The sequence below is a fragment of the Dunckerocampus dactyliophorus genome, chromosome 7 (assembly GCF_027744805.1).
Source record: "Dunckerocampus dactyliophorus isolate RoL2022-P2 chromosome 7, RoL_Ddac_1.1, whole genome shotgun sequence".
In the NCBI taxonomy this organism is placed as follows: domain Eukaryota; kingdom Metazoa; phylum Chordata; class Actinopteri; order Syngnathiformes; family Syngnathidae; genus Dunckerocampus; species Dunckerocampus dactyliophorus.
Genome location: NC_072825.1, coordinates 9,514,839 through 9,532,219, shown reverse-complemented (window position 1 = coordinate 9,532,219; position 17,381 = coordinate 9,514,839). Strand labels below are relative to the sequence as shown.

The following is a 17,381-nucleotide window of genomic DNA, read 5'->3' as shown; positions in this document are numbered from 1 at the left end:
CTCCAAGACTGTTCAGGCTGATGATATCGTGGTACGTGGCAGCCTTCTTCCGGACTCGGCACACCATCCCCCGGCTTGAGCCAACAGCCGGTGGAAGGGGAATAATGTCGTTCACTGATTCAGCCTCAAGGAAGCACATTCATGCATAGTTTTCGCTTGCAATCCTCTTCGGTCCCACCATTTCTGGTTAATTTTATGCTTTGATCGCTTTCTTTGTGGAGACTCTGTCTTGTTCATGACAGGAGCTCCACCTAGTGTTTAAACTAAGAAGTACAAAACAGGTCAGCGCATGTACGCGGGCCTTCGTCAATTATATTTTTAGACTTTGATAGGGGCCAGTTAAAAATAGATGGCGCGCTGCACTTGACTTGCGAGCCGTGGTTTGGACACCCATCTGACAAAGAGCAATGCTGACATAGCATAGAAAGCGTGCGACTTAAGGAAGCAGAGGAAAATTGAAGGAAATGTGAGTGCCAACTGCAAAATCAACATCAAGTTACGCGGAGGACCACAGGAAGCCAAAGTACAGTGGAACCTCATTAATTCGTTCCGGAAGGTCCAACTCTTATCGAAACGGACGTTAACCGAATACATTTTTTACAAAAGAAATAATGTAAATCTAATTAAACTGTTCAAAACAAGTTTACATAGTTTTACTTTTTTTTTTAAATGTTAAAAAATACATTCAGAAAACAATACTTAAATTCATATAAATACATATAAATGATGAATGAAAGGGATAAATGAACATTTAAGGTTACTTGTACCTTCAGTGAAGACGGGATTTTTGACGTGACTGTTCCCAAAGACACGATGTGGCAGCGAGACACCACAAGGACACCACCTTCCTGTTTCGACATGAATTCTTTCTTGAATTCAATAGTGTTTCTCACCTCAATAACCCAAAATGGAGCTAAAGAAAGTTGCCAGTGTCAGCATTTTGATAAATCAGGTGAGGAACACAATTAAAATCAAGAAATTACTCGTGACAAAAAGAAAGGTGGTGTCCATGTGGTGTCTCGCTGCCGCATCGTGTCTTTGGGAACAGTCACGTCTTTAAAAAGGATGATGAAAGTAACTTTAAATATTCATTACAAAATGTGTTTTGTGTGACCATTTTTGAGAATGAACTTCTGATGACATCAAAGACGGTCGATGTAGCTGACTTCCAATTCCGGTTGCCGTTTTGTTAGCAAGCTATGCTTCTTTGTTAGTAGCTAAGGGCGTTTTGTGCTAAAAATATAGTTCAACCCATGCAGTGTATTAATAACACGACAAGTCGCGCCATATTGTATGCTAACAAAAAAATGTCTGCAAACCGAGGCAAAATGTACATTTTCAATGCTAACCCAAAAACACGCTAATCAGATTCCACTGTACTTGTTGTCAACAACATCAATGAATAATGTCATCAACATTTGACAGGAAGATCTGGGATAGGAAATTGTACAAAATGATAACAGATGACTGTATTTTGACAATGATCTCGATCCGTATACTAATTTATTTTCCAATATTAGCATTTAATCATGCATTCAATCAAACATTTAATCTGACAATAAATGGTCAAATATTCATTTCAACAACAGAGGCTTGTATGTCAATTTCAATAATATCAAACAATATACTGCATTTCGTTCATTTATCATTCATTGATGAGCTTTTGCTTATGTTACAGTATATGCTGTATTTATTTATAATGTAAAATGTAAAATGTTTCTGTCAGTTTTTTACTTACTGTAATTGATTTCTAAAAATATTTATTCATTATTATTTTTATTTGTATTTTTTTTGTTCTCCCTGCGCTTGTGTGGGCTTTCTCAGTGTATTCCGGCTTCCTCCCACATCCCAAAAACTAACACAAATATGCAAATCCTATCTTAAATATGAAACTTCACAACATAATACCCTGATGTTGCACTGCAGTTGCTTGCAGATAAGGGTTGTAAAAATGGTGGGAAAAATGGCGGTCTAAATTCACATGAACATGCAATTTAATTTGAATTTTTTTATTTTTATTTTTTTTACTTAAGAAGCTGCATTACAAACAAACACTGTGATTTTTTACACGAGGACTCACGCTGGTGAGCCTACACCTTCTCCTCACTTCTCCCCGTACCCCAGTGAGCCCTGGCTAGTGAGGCAAGCTGACTATCATTCATCATCTCGTGGGAGATGCGATAGCATGAAAGAATTTACTTTTCTTCTGACTTATCTTCATTATGTGCATAACTGTGTTGTGGAGTGAGCGCGAGGAGGACATTTTTTTGATTAGATGGATTGTTTTGTCTTTCATTTCCATTAAAAACTCCCCTGTCAACTGTCCTTCCGGGACTTCCCGTGAAGAACGGCAGAAAGACCATTGGAGGCAATGAGGAGTGAAAAAATAGTGTCATCATAATGATAATAATAATGAAAAACAGTGTGATTTCTATAAAACGAAAGCACCTGAACATGGTGTACGTGCATGCATGTGCATGTCGGAAAAAAGTCCCACAGAATCACAATGTCAATACTAAGCAGGAAAATCATCACTCACATTTTTGGCAGGAGCACGCAGCCATATTCCACGTACTGTAGAGTCATCTCTCGCCACATTGCGGTTCGAATTTCGCAGCTTCACTCTATCACGGCTTTGTATAAATATATAAATGAATAAATCAATTCATGGTTGAAGATGCCTATTATTAGTCCAAAAAAAATCATATGTAAGCAGATTTTATGGATTTTTTTTGCCTAAATTAAGCATTTTCAAGCATAAAAATGGCTATATGCACTATAATACAAATACTAAAGTTTTCATAAAATGCATTCAAAGACGTGATGCTATATGTAATATTCTACACTGGTCACTGGGTGTCAGTAATGTTACTGTGTGACTATTATGTTCTGTGAGGCACACAGGCGTCAGACTTGAACAGACCGGAACAACAGGCTTTTATTGCAGGTTGGAAGTATCTCACAACAAATCATAATAATAATCATCATCATAATAACACGGGCTACTGTTGCAGGAATAATCCACTCCGCGCTAAAACTCAACTCTGAACTCTCGACATCACTTCCTGTCCGCCACACGTCTTAAATGTCTTATTTTCTCTGTCTACTACATTGGCTATTACAAGCCTAAAGGTGACTGTAGGGGTGTTATTTCATGTCTAGAGGGTTGTAAACAGGTTTTCTATGCACTAAGTACGAAAATATTTGATTTATAAGGAATAAGGAATCGTACTTCGTGGAAATTCACTGTCACGGTCGGGTCTGGAACCAATTAACCCACGATAAATAAGGGATTACTATCATGTAAAAGATATTTGAAATGTTTAGTATGTAAATAAAACGTGTTTTTTTTTTTCATATGTGCCACAATTACTGTGTATAGCAACTACTCAACTCACATTCTCAACTGAACTTGCCCTCGTCAATCTGCTGTCCTTAAACTTTCAACTTGGTCTGTTGTCAGTCCACGTCAATAATGTAGTCACTCTCCTGTCTGTTTCTGTTTTGGGTCATTTCTGTTTTGTTGTGGCATTTTTTTGCATGCGTCTTGAGGCGATGTGCAGTCATGCCTTCACTTTTGGATTTAGTCGCGGTCCCTCTGCAGCTATGCTACACAGCGTGGAAGCTGAGGGTAAAAAAAACAACAAAAATGTGTGCACCACCGATTTATTGAGACTACGGGGAAACATCATCTCAGTAAACTGAAAAATGCATGATGCATTGATTTGTTAACGCCTGGTACAAGCACTGCATTATATTACCAAGTAAAATTACCATCATAAGACATTCATTCTCTATTAGCACTGAGCATCTAAACTAGAGCAGCGGTGTCCAAAGTGCGGCCCACGGCTTGTTTATTATTGGCCCGTGGCATGTTGTCGATATCAATTAAACACCAAAAAAAAAAAAATGGGAAAAATAGAGCAAAAAGGCAAAATGTAAAGAAAAAAGCTGGCATGTTGATACGACTAATAACACAAGGCTTTGGCTTTAAATATATTAAATATATGAATATATGAATATATATGAACATAGCTTTTTTATCAAATAAAAAAAATATATAAAAATATCAAAGTGGCCCCGCCCGCATCCTTTAATTTTCTGTATGCGGCCCTCAGTGGAAAAAGTTTGGCCACGTTAGATAGTGACATCCTGGATTAAAAGAACTTCAAATGTATTGACTCGCTTACATACACATGGAGGCAATTTACAGGCAGTACTCTGTTTAAGGCCTTTCGTGTTGTGACATTTTCTGGCTATGACGCACTCCCATGAACTACTTACACAATTCTGTTCAACTTAAGTAGTTTGTTTCCTGAAAACTAGTTCCATGCCCTCAGCTGAAGAATATGTACAGTAATTGCGTGTAAAAGCGCTGAGGAAGGACGTCACCCCCGCTCTCCCTCGGCAACCTCCCACCCTTTATCATGTCTCCGAAGCGCAAGGCAGACTCTCCGATGGCAGTGCGTCGAAGAAATGGGACGCCCCCTCCATTGTAGTGAAACCAAGCATCACAAAAATGCTCAGAAATGGAGAAACGCTAATCAACACTGGCTACATGCCCGGTCCACGACCATGACAAGACAATAAATGCAGAACCCCTGAACATGTAAAAAGGATCTGCTCCGACGAAACTGACACTGACTCATGATGACTTGAGCAATTTGTTTTTTATTACTCGTTCATAATTTTGTGTTTAATCTTTTTATGACTCTATTTCAAGTGTCCTTCATGTGTTCTGTGTCCACTGGTGTTAATTTAGGTACTGTATACTGTGTATGTATAGAAAGGTTCTGACTCATATGAAGGACTAGTAGGAACGGAACGTGTAATAACTGCTATTTGTGTTTGAGACTAAATGAATAAATAAAACCCACACAAAATGCAGCATTTTAGGCATAAACAAAGTCCACTTCACGGTACTGTCACTATTTTTTTAATATGTATAATTTTTGCCGTTGAATCCTACTTCATTTAGGTCTGGAACCAATTAACCGCAATAAATGAGGGACCACTGTATATACAGTACACATTATATATACATATATATGCAGCAATATTTCAGTAGGTACACAGTCTTAAATATGGGTTCAATTGTTGGGAGATCTGATCCACCTAGAGCACACTTCACTAAGACACACTTCCATCAGACGGACATAAGCAGAGCTGGATTGTTGACATGAGTTCACACCCATTTTTCTGCTAGCGGGAAGGGTTTCCAGTCCCTAGTTGAGAGGTTGTGAAGGGGGCTTGAAGCAAAGTGCAATCTACAGTATGAACTCTTCAGTTGTGAAGACCACTGAGACCAAACAGGTCCGGCTGTAAAGTGCCTGATCCAAAACAAATACAGTGTATCTATCCCCATCAAGCCCCGTCCACCCATGACAACGCTCATCAGCCTCTTCACTCTCCTTTATTTTCCTTTGCTGCTCTATCTCTCACATCTATGTCTCTATTGTCTTTCTCTCATTCATCACTCACATCTATAAATCTTCTTATTCCACCCTTTGCCAGCACGTTTCCACACTGAATCCATTACACTTACCCCAGGCACTCTTTATCTCCATCAAACAATTGAATCTACCCAGTCATCCATCCTCCCAGATTTTCACAGACAGTTTGTTTTCTTGTTTGAGTGCATCATGAGATACCACATCCCTTTTGAACCTAGCATCGCCCTGTAGGAGAGGCATTCCCGGTGGGATAAAAAACAGATGTAAAAGGAGAGCTTAGTGTGCATTTGTTGATTCTTCTGCACAGACGAGCACTGGAAACAATATTTCCTTTTTATTTGAAACACCTTAAAAACCACAAAAAGCCTGCACTGTGCTGTTAAACACGATTGTGACTAAAAGCGAGGAGGCTACATCAGCAGTGGAAATGAAATTAGCTGCTTTGGATTCAGACATGCGGTGGGGAAAATAAGTATTTGGTACCCTGCTGATTTTGCAGGTTTACCCCCCTGCCAAAAATATGAACAGCGCCAGGCAGAAAAAATTACATTAAACAAAACTTGTAAATTAATTCCTATTTGATGGAGGGATATAAATATTTAATCCCTAAGCAAAACATGTCTTAGAACTTGGTGAAGACACCTTTGTTAGCAAGTAAAACGCTATGTCACAGGTCTGGGGGCCATTTGCAGCCCACGGCTGTTTTTTTACTGGCCCTCAGCATGTTCTAAAATTATAATTTAAAAAGAAAAAAATTAATTTTACAGCAGAAATGGAAAACTCAGCAGTAATTTTACAAAAATAAAGTCAAAATATTAAGAGAAAAAAATTGTAATCTAACAAGAAAAAGTTGTAATTTTATGAGACTAACGTTGTAATATTATGAGAAAAAATTATGTCATTTTAGTTTAAATAAAGTTGAAATATTCAAGAAAAAACTATTTTTTTCAACGTGAGAAACAAACAAAACAAATATAATTGTAATTTTTGGAAAATTAGGTTGTGGCAAAAATGTACAATGCTATAAAAATAATAATAGAGTCATAATTACAACAAAAAAATGTACAAGCAGAAAGTTTAAAAAAACAACAACAACAGCAGAAATGGAAAAAAAACAGCTGTAATTTTATGAGAATAAAGTCAAAATATCAAGAGAAAACGTAAAAGAAGGAAAGTCATATTATGGTCAAAATATTGTGGGAATAACGTCATAATTCCAAAAAGAAAATGTATGACGATTATTTAAGAAAGAAGTCGAAATATAAATAAAAATAAGGGACACTTGTGTATATGCATATATATATATATATATATATATTTAAAAAAACAACAGCAAAAATGAGGAAAAAAAGAGCAAAGACCGAAGTTCATACTAATAATGTGCTTTTTCTCCTATATCACAAAGCTGAGATGGTGTTTTTTTCTTTAAATAGATGTAACTTTTTAGCATACTGTATCTATATGTGTTAGTTTACAAAATATCCAAGTCCTTTCATTTTTCATTATGTGGCCCTCCGTGGAAAAACTTTGGACACCCCTGCAGTACGTACTTAATGGGCACATAACCGTTCTGTGGGTGTCAGAATGCTTGCTGGTTGGTCGGGCATCAAATGCTTATTTCCCTCATTCAAATGCAAATTAATTGGTAACCTTTATTTTTAATTGATATTTTTCGCATTGTGTCTCTAAAACTACCAAGAGAATTCTGGACACTTACAAAATCAGCAGGGGATCAAATACTTATTTTGCCACGACGTAAGACAGACCAGGAACCTGGGAGGTGGTGATGGCGCAAAAGAGGAGCAGCAGCAAGAAAAAGGAAAGACAGAAAAAAATGAAAGGTAGAACAGTGAAAGGTTACGAGGGAAAAAAGTGGAGCCAAGATCTGTCGGACCCCTCTGGCAATATTCCTGACAAAGTCAGCGTCGAGATGGCAGGCTACATCCTGTCTGCTGGGGGTAAAGGGAAGCATGATCAAGTAGCTGACAATTACACTTCAACCCACAGCCTCTTCCACTGTCTGTCTTGTCGTTCTTTACATCAGCACCCCCCTCTCTCTCATCCACTGCACTATCCAATATCAGCATTTTATTCTCCTGTGTCTACCGCCCTCCCAGAAGCTGATCAAGTGTCCCTGCTTGGACCAAACAGGCATAAAATACAGTATTGACCTTACAAGGACAAAGAGCTCTCTTCCACCAGATGAAACCCTAAACCATGCAAATGTTTTTTTCTGTTTCTCCTTCTCTTTCTACATCTGCTAATTCCTCCCTGGTTGAGATACAATTGCACACACATTTTACAAGCCAAACACATCTTTTGTGTTCATTTGTTTCTGTGACATACAATGGCTAGCTATGTCCTTATGCACATGAGCTGGAAACATTTTGAAGAAAGATTAAGTTAGTTGCAAATTTCATGTAAACATGTTTTTACTCACCATTTATTTCAGTAGCGTTTCCACTTTCTTTTACGCTGGTGAAACAGTTATCCAGGTAAACTCCATTGTGGTAACAGCCGTTGCCCTCGCTATGTCGTGGTGGTGGCAGCCGACATGTACACGGCATCTGCATAATGCCACACGGCCTGCTCGAAGTGCTGGGTGCTAAGCAGTCCTCCAGCCACTGGCAGAGCATCTGACAGGCTGCCATGCTGGGGTTACGTTTTCCAACAACCAGGTACTCTACTTTGAAATTTCCACCGTCACTGGTACTGGCTGCATCTTTCTGGTGAGGACCCTTCGTCATTTGGACAAACTGCTTTCCAGCCTCTAAAAAGGCCATCGGGGCAGAGGTGTCGCATAGCCTTACAACCTCGTCAAAGCTCTCAATTCCTAGGTAGGTACGTGTTGTCTCCAGGAAGGAGTCGTATTGGAAGGTACGGAGCTGTGATGGCATACAGTCCTCGGTAGGTTTTGTCACCTTGATGAAGATGGTGTAACGGCGGGGATCAGGATTCTGCAGGGTCCAGGAGCAAGGCACACTGGGGAATACTGATGATGACAGGAAGAAGCCAAAGAAGCGGCTTTGTACCAATTTAGAACAGGAGTCTGACTCTGGCGCTGCGGGAGATGCGTGGCACCACTCTCCCATCAATAGCAGTGGGAAAAAATACCGGATCACCCCTCCAAGCGGCCATCTTGCCAGTTGAAAAACAATGCTTGACATGGTTTCAAGGTAACCAGGATAATGCAGATTTGTCTCTGTGTTGAAGAGCAAGGAGGCGTGAGAGGTAAAATAATGTGAAGGAGTTTGCTCTCAAAGATCCACAAATTGGCACATGACTTCGGTTGCTGACCAAGTCTTTTCCTGGCACCTGTAAAATAAGGGAAACAACAAATGAATAAAACTTGGTACCGTAAAATGTATGTTCTTCCTTTTTCTTTTGACTTACATTCATCAAATATAAATGCTGCTAAAGATGGCTTGCATTTCTCAGTAGTTCAAAACATAACATTCACATTCGAAGTTATGCACCAATTGCAATTTTCTGTCCAATTTTCTGTCCAATCAAAAAGCCTGACCTGCTGATTCCGGTTTTGTCTGATACAGTTTTTTTGTTAAATAAGAGACAGCATACACCTCAATGTTCCAATCTTATTTCGTTGAAAAACATTGAACAATACCTGTGAAACAACACACATCTGTTGGTTCAATTCACATCAAATATAAAAGAAATGTTTAGAAAAGTTGATGTTCAAACTTCTAAATTCTATCAGTTCCTTTAGTCTTGCATTTTTCACATTTTAAAAACAAACAAAACGTGCACAATAGGTTACACTGCAAACCTGATTTCAGCCTCTTAGCAAATATAAAGTGCACAGCGACCAAAAATGGCTGGTCGTCCAAAGCCATGAACTCCATAATTTTGGTCGTAGTAGCTTTGCTCTTTTCACTGCCCATAAGCTCATAAGCTTTAGCTTTAGCTAGCTGTCAGTCTGGCAGAGGAAAAGGGGACAGTGGCTGACTTTCAGACCTTTGCAGAGGTAGATAAGATCAGTGGACAAGACTGGTTTCATACGTAAAGGATCGGGCGATCGCTGATTCGCAAAAATTAAGGAAATCGGGGCCTATCGATCAGCCGATTGATGGTGCATGTTTACATTTTACCACTCATAAGCTATAAGAATTTAAATATAATTTAAATATACAGGTAGCGGCAAATCCATTTGTGGTGGTCCATATTTATTTGCGGCGAGCCGTCAGACTTCTGTTGCTGTAATACTAAATAGACTGCAGTGCCAAAACTTGACGCAGAAAATGGCACAAATACATTTAAAATACACAAATTAACAGCAAGCATGAAATATGACGGTGAAAAGATGCAATACCATGTACTTGTAATACTTCCTTTCCACCAGTAAAAAGCAAACAAACCATCAGACAGATGAGCTCTAAAAACGAAAAAACAATGTAAAAACACCAATCATCCTGAAGATCACTACAAAACCAAAAAGAGGATGGAAATTACATTTAGCCCATGGTGCCATACTCAGACTCCAGTCGGATATCAATCCACATTTCTTCTACTAATATTCTCCATAGTAGCCAGCCTAGTGCTGGGCTAATGCAGTGTTGCTTTGTAACTGGCTTGGTTATGACGCGCTCGGTAGGCGGCTAGTGCTATCTGTTGTAGCATGCAACAATAAATCCAATTGGTCGTCTTTGATTGCAGCGTCACAACAAATCTTAAAATAATAATATGGGTTTTCATGCCAAATTGCTATCTAAACATGGAACGCTGTCACTCGTGTTTCTAGTCTATCTTGCAGTCGGTATGTCAGTTTCAGTAAGTAAATCCATATATTTTTTAGTAGATCTAGTCTACGAATCTTAGAATAATAGTATGGAGTTTCATGCCATGGCTGTATAAGCAGAGATCGTTACTCACTGGTAGTGTATTTTGTAGTGTCATATTCTGACACTACATTCTCCTTGTGGTCAATTTTGTGTGCGCGTTATATCATAGTCATCACAATATCAGTGAATATTATGATTGTATTATTGTTGTGAATATGTCACTTTATTGGCTTTGCTGACTGACTTCATGGCTTCATTTGTTTGCATTCGGTTCCCGGAACGTGTTCTGGTAGTGATGTCACAGCCAAAATGGTGCCGTTTCAGAAAATTCACTGAGGGGCGTATCAAAATTGTGTCAACTCACTACTTCATTTCACTCCTATTTCATACTGTAGTTGTTTGTTTATCTATAACAGCAGTATGAGAACAATGTTTTATAAAGTGAGTATTTTCATTTTGTGATTTTTTTGGTGTCATGACCACTTTAAGAGGTTATTGTGAGTCATACAAATATATTTTATATAATGTACAGTATGTTAAACAAATGAACATGTCTAAGAATAGCTGATGCCAGCAATACTCAAAACTCAATTAGACAAGAAACAGTTTCCGTCAATTCAACAAATTTGAATTCTAAGTGGGAGTACTTTAGTTGAAGCTACTATTATGCAGCACTCTTGTGCAGAAAATGATCCTGAAGCTGTACAATTATGCATTCATTTCAGCCCATGGCTAAGACAGCAAGCAATTAAAAGAACAAAAGGTGTTGCATTAGCCAAAAGCAGAGAACAAATCTGTGTAAACACGCCTAACAAGCCGTCTCTGTGGGAAAATCCAAACAATGTCCCAAACACAGAGATGCAACAGTACTTTCAATATATTTAAGGAATTAGAGGGATAGAAACATAGAGGGCAGTGATGAGAAAATGTCTCGCATTGGGGATTTTTTGGGTGTGACACAGGAACATGCAGCTACACTTCGCTCCAGGCAAAAAAGAAAAAAAGAATTCCCAGTCTAAATGAAATGTGTGTACAAATATAAATGTTTCACTACACGAAGGAACATAGAGTAGTACTGCCGGATATACAAGACAAACTATGCCCCGATCCATTTTTAATTGGCCCCAATCAAAGTCTAAAAATATTTGACTATGGCCTGCATGTAACACTGTATGTACTTAACTGTTTTGTACTTCTTAGTTTAAACACTAGGTGGAGCTACACAAAGAAAGTGATCACAGAATAAAAATTGCCAAGGGTAACCAGAAATGGCGGAACCAAAGAGACGCAAGACTGCAAAGCAGTGCTATGCGGAGGGTGAGTACACACTGTGACATGCTCATACTGGTAAGTGCAGCAAAACTGGATGTCATATAGTATTCTTATTTGGTGGATTGAATACACAGTACCTAAAACTGGGTCTAAAATCTGAGGCACCTAATAATCGCACCATCGATGAAGCCATATAATGCATTGCAAAATGAAAAAAAAAAAAAGCCATGATACTGACATTTTAAATAATATATATTATGTGGAACCTCGATTAGCGTACGCCCTGGTTAGTGCATTTATCGGTTTACTTGGAAAATTACACAAAACTTTAACACATTTCCGGATAAGCTATATGCTACGTGTCTTGTCGTGTTATTAATACACTGCGTGACTCCAACTGTGTTCGTAATGTACCTTTATCACAAAACGTCCCCGTTAGCAGCGTGTTAGCACGGAAACCGGAAGTCGTTGTCAATGACATTATCAGCGGTTGACTTTGTAGTTCTTTGCTAATTAGCACAGTTACGCCACATGTTTCTGCTTTTCTTATTGATCACGGCTGCAAAATAACCCACAATGGAGCCAAAGAAAGCTGCAAGTGCCAGCATTTTGATTAAAAAAAGGTGCAAAACAATATTTAATTAAAGAAATAACTCCGAACAAAACACAGGCGTCGATCTCTGCTGAGCCCTCGCAGCTGCCTCTTTGTCAACAATCAAGCCAACAATCAAGGTAAAATATGTATTGATATGCATTTTGGCTTGTTTTTGTGTTTTATCTTAACATGTTTGGATGTCTGGAATGGATTAATTGGATTGACATGATTTCTTATTGGAAAAAATTTGGTTAGAGTATGTTTTGTTTTGTGTTGGACCTTATGAAATGGATTAATGACACTAACCAGGCTTCCACTGGTTCCACTTCCACCATATACTGCGTCTCTTTTCATAGCCATGGCCTGAGTTTAGCCTATACGTCGTATAGATAGCCAAACTCTCCTCCCATTTCAGAATGGCGTCGATCAAGTTAACGCTTTTAATCTGTTGTGGCCGTGGCTGTCGCAGCAAATTGCATTCACAAACAGCGCAATTCTGAACACCAACATTAGAACACAAGCAAGCCGTTATACTAATTTCATTTTGCTCAATTAACACACGACTCTTACATGTTGGATTAACAAGCAAACACAGGTGAAACGGTAATCTAACGTTGTCAGAATTGTGTATCAGTCAATTTCTGCTCGAATTGTGCTGAATGTTTGCACTTAAAGTACTGTAAAATCTTGCAATTGTTTTTGTACATCCCCTATGTTCTACATTGCTACTGGTTTTGCTGCTGTTGTGGCTTTTATTTCATATTGGTGAATGTATTACTTATTTATTTGTATTTATAATATTGAAGTATTTTAAATATAATTCTGTTGCATGCCACAAAATCAAAAAATAAATAAAAAGGCATTATTTTTGGACAAAAACTGTTTGTTTTCCTTTTTGTAAGTATTGTTTCGGACACTGTTTAAGCACCGGCACCATTTCAAAAGTATCAATCTGGCACCGGCACGTGTATGTAAATGATATCCAATGCTACATATCTGCATGCAATATCCTTACATTTCTCTCATACAAAAACAATATCACTCAGTATCACTAGCATCATAGTACTAGTAAATATCACTTTTTAATGCTTGAGCAAATGAAATAATTTAACTGAAGATGACAATCATCCCAACAATATTGTACTTTTAGGAAATGGGTAGCTCTGGCTGCCTACTGCTCCATTCTTAGCTGATGAAGAGCCATTACCAAATATTTCATCAAAATTGAATTGACCAATTTTTTTTTCGGTCTGTTGTAACCTCAGATTAAAACAAAGCGGAGATTTAGCATACATACTAATTTGCTGATAGTGACAGTCATTTTGCCTTGAACGTGGCTGCAGTAGGAAGAAAAGAGCGCACAAGGGCAAGATTAGAGCCTTGATGCATGCGCCTGTGGGCATGCTTGGGTGTTATCTCTCCTCCCTTATACCATAACTCTCAGTGGGGATTTTACTGATAGCAGTGATGGTCCTTTTTTTCCATTACTGCCGTAAGTCTCAGTATAATGCTTTGTTCTAAGACATAATCGCATTAATATGAAAGGCAATTGCTCTGGATAGCAAATCAAATCAAGATAGATCATATTCTGATGAAAGGAGTTAATTGGACAAGCCATGTGTTTCAGCTCTTGGAAGGGGATTAAAACGGAAAAACTGACTTTATAAGACAGTGATCACGCATTCTATTAGAATTCTGGAGTAATAATGGTAAAATACGTTATTATCCGCAACGTTTATCGACAAAAAGTGATTATGGTGGCATTAGCTGAAAGGATGAGCGGTTGACATGTTTGTTAATGTATTTATCCATTATATATACCTATACACACATATACAAGCATACGTACCATATACATATACAGAATATACAGCCCTAATGTATATATATATATGTGTATACATATATATATATATATATATATATATATATATATATATATATATATATATATATATATATATATATATATATATATACACACTATATTTTTTTTTCTTTTTTTTTGACAGCCCTAATAGTGCATTAACGGCGGTAACTAATTTATTTATTGGGAGAATGAACAATAGCCCGTAAAATGTGTAGTCAATTAATGACAGCTTGTCACATGCTAAGCCTATCTATGCCAGCATGCGTGATCGCTCACGTTTCAATCTCATTCTGGCAGCTACAAGCTACGATCATCATCACAACCTACTTTCTGAAAGTGTCAATTAGCGATCTTGCCCTCTTGTTATCATTACAATAGTTATGGCTTGTCTTCAAAACGCTAGCGTCGAAGTTGTGCAACAGAAACACATGGTGTGTATTGCAGACGCTGCAGCGGCACGACACAGCGGCAGCAGTCCACCCACCCATGCAGCCCACCACCACAGCTTCAAAAAATCCTAGGGGAAACCCTGACGCCTCTCTCTTATGACAGCACATAGCATAATGAAGCACAGTGGAGTGTCCCCCCACACAGTCACACAGAGTCTTACACTTTTTTATAACTTCATTCTGACCTGAACACACAACAGCAGTACGATTCCAACACCTTATACTGTATGTACTGTGTCTCCAACTCACACACGTCTGTAGTCTGTTCATCCTGGGAACAAAAACTTCCTCATTCTCATTACAAAAACGTGAGATGCATTCAGGGACACTCCGAACATCACAAAAACGGCTTTATAAAGTGTGTGTGTGTGTAAATAAACAGGAAGTGGATATTGTCATCACTCACTTTGCAACTCTTAATTCGGATGTACAATTTGCTACATTTAAGTATGCTGGAAAATACACAGAAGACAAATACATTTCCGTTAAAATTTCCTGTTAAATTGCGTGATGTCTTTGAACGCAACCCCTCATTACCTCCCTCATAATAACACGGTTCAAAGTGTGATTTGAATGTTCTGCTACTATTAAAGAGACTAGCGTTAAAAAAAAATATTTTTAGACTTGTGTAGTATCTTTTAGCTTGATTGCCACATTCAATTCGTTTGACGGCGTTTGTCATTTATCTTTCTGTTAATTACATAGTGCTAATGGTGAGTAATCATGATTAATTAATTTAAAAATGTGATTAATCTGATTAAAATTTTGAATCATTTGACAGCCCTAATACAGTATATATATATATATACACACACATACATACATATATATATATATGTGTGTGTGTGTGTGTATATATATATATATTTTTTTTTTTTTTTTTTGGGGGGGAGCTTTGAATTACTTATTTATTTTCTGTTTTCATATTAACTAGGGGTGATATAATCAGATATTACCTGAAACGCCAGCATTTCTCTAACGTTTTCCAGAGACGACCCGAGGTCTGAAGCAATCTGTAATTTGGACGGACGACCAGCTCTTCACCATTGTTGCTTTTGTCAGCTAGTGAACCTCTTGGAGCCATGGTTTTGTGTATGTTTTGTTAATAGTAGTGATGTCATGATATTTGGTAAGGAAAAATCTATAGGTACAGTTGGTCAAATCCAACTTTGTTTGAGTCATTTTTACTTCCAGGTGCGCACAAACTACCGTTAAATATACATTTAAAAAACAACAGATATGAAAAGTTACAGCTTATCGATATTGGTCTTGAGAAGCAGGTTATCGGTATTGGCATGAAAAAAAAGCATTGTGCATCCCTAATGTTAACGCAAATAAATTGTGCATATAGTTTCCAATTTTTGGGTTTTTTTTAATAAATAAAACATGTTGGTTATAATCCGATGTGATGTTTTAACATTTTTAGAAAATGTGAACAATCCTGACAATAACTATGAATAACCATGACGAATTTTGGTGACAATAATTGCGATGGGAAATGTTTGTACGGTTTCATCTCTAGTTGAGACTTCAAGTATGCAATATGTCTATGGTGGCAGCATCTGTCAGAAGGCTATTAATCCATAGTGTCACCCGGGTTTCCCCAGAGTGATACAATAAAATAAGATAAAGTGTCATCAGCCATAATTTCAGTAATAGACAGAACTTGAAAATCTCAATATAGTGCACAGTATAAAATATTATCACAATGAACCATGAACATGCATTTGTCTATTACAGCTCAAATTTGTGATTTGTGTTAACTTAAGAAAGTCACATTCCGCTTGCATTAACAACACCAATGGCATATGTGCTTCACAAACCATATTGTAAAATGAAACCCACGTACAATGATGAAACATAAATGAGTACTGGATGGTATAGAATAAAATACAATACCTTGTGCATTATGTACAGTACAACAGAATGAGTTTTCCATTCTGTTAGATGCATAGGAAATTGAGGAACATCCAAAAATCAAACACTATAACTAAGACAAGCAGCATTTTACACACAAAATAAGCCACTGGTGCAGCTTTAGGTTGTTGTTCGTTTTCAGCATTTTGTTTCTCACTGAATAAAGTATGAACGTCCATGACAAAAACTCAGGCAAATGCAGGAGGTGAATATATATGATGGACAGTACATTTGCATGCTGGTTCAAATTAAGATTATGAAGTCTTAAGTCTTTTTTTTCTAAATATAAATTAAATGATCTACAGTGGAGCCTTGATTAGCATCATTAATCCGTTCCAGAAGGGCAGACTCTAACCGAAACGGATGCTGACCAAATCCATTTTCCCCATAAGAAATAATGTAAATCCAATTAATCCATTCCAGAAAGCCCAAAATGTTAACACAAAACATAGTTTTACAATTATAGTTTCACATGCAGAAAACAATTCAAAGTGCATATAAATACATACAAATGATGAATATGAATGAAAGGGATAAATGAACATTTAAGGTTACTTTTACCTTCACTGAAGACTTGATCCTTGAGGTGACTGTTCCCAAAGACACAATGTGGCAGCGAGACACCACACAGACACCACCTTCCTGTTATTTCTTGAATTCAATAGTGTTTCACTAATAGTGTTTTCACCTCAATAACCCAAAATGGAGCCAATAAAAGTTGCAAGTGCCTGCATTTTGATAAAGAAAATGAGAAGCACAGTTGAATTCAAGAAATAACCCATGACAAAACAGGAAATCGTGTCTTTGGGAACAGTCACGTCTTAAATGTTTATTTGTCCCTTTTATTTGTAATTTCGAAGTGTTTTATGCTTGTAAAACTATAATTGTAAAACTATAAAAACGTGTTTTGTGTTAACATCTTTGAGAGTCAGCCCCTGATGACAACATAGACGGACGACGTAGCTGACTTCCAGTTCCGGTTGCTATTTTGTTAGCAAGCTATGCTAACAAGCATGTTTGTGATAA

The 17,381-nt window shown here is 37.6% G+C and overlaps 1 protein-coding gene across 7 annotated transcripts in view; it reads right to left on the bottom strand.

Moving 5' to 3' along the window:
• The window catches only part of adgrb1a (adhesion G protein-coupled receptor B1a), a 139,376-nt gene that overhangs the window by 104,634 nt on the left and 17,361 nt on the right, over positions 1-17,381 (bottom strand). For all 7 annotated transcript variants that reach the window (XR_008572128.1, XM_054783178.1, XM_054783180.1 and 4 more), the window contains exon 2: positions 7,894-8,768. Coding sequence is in view for 6 of the 7 variants with exons in the window: in XM_054783178.1 (XP_054639153.1) it covers positions 7,894-8,620 (727 nt within the window). In the remaining variant the exon portion in view is untranslated. The remainder of the gene's footprint in view (positions 1-7,893; positions 8,769-17,381) is intronic.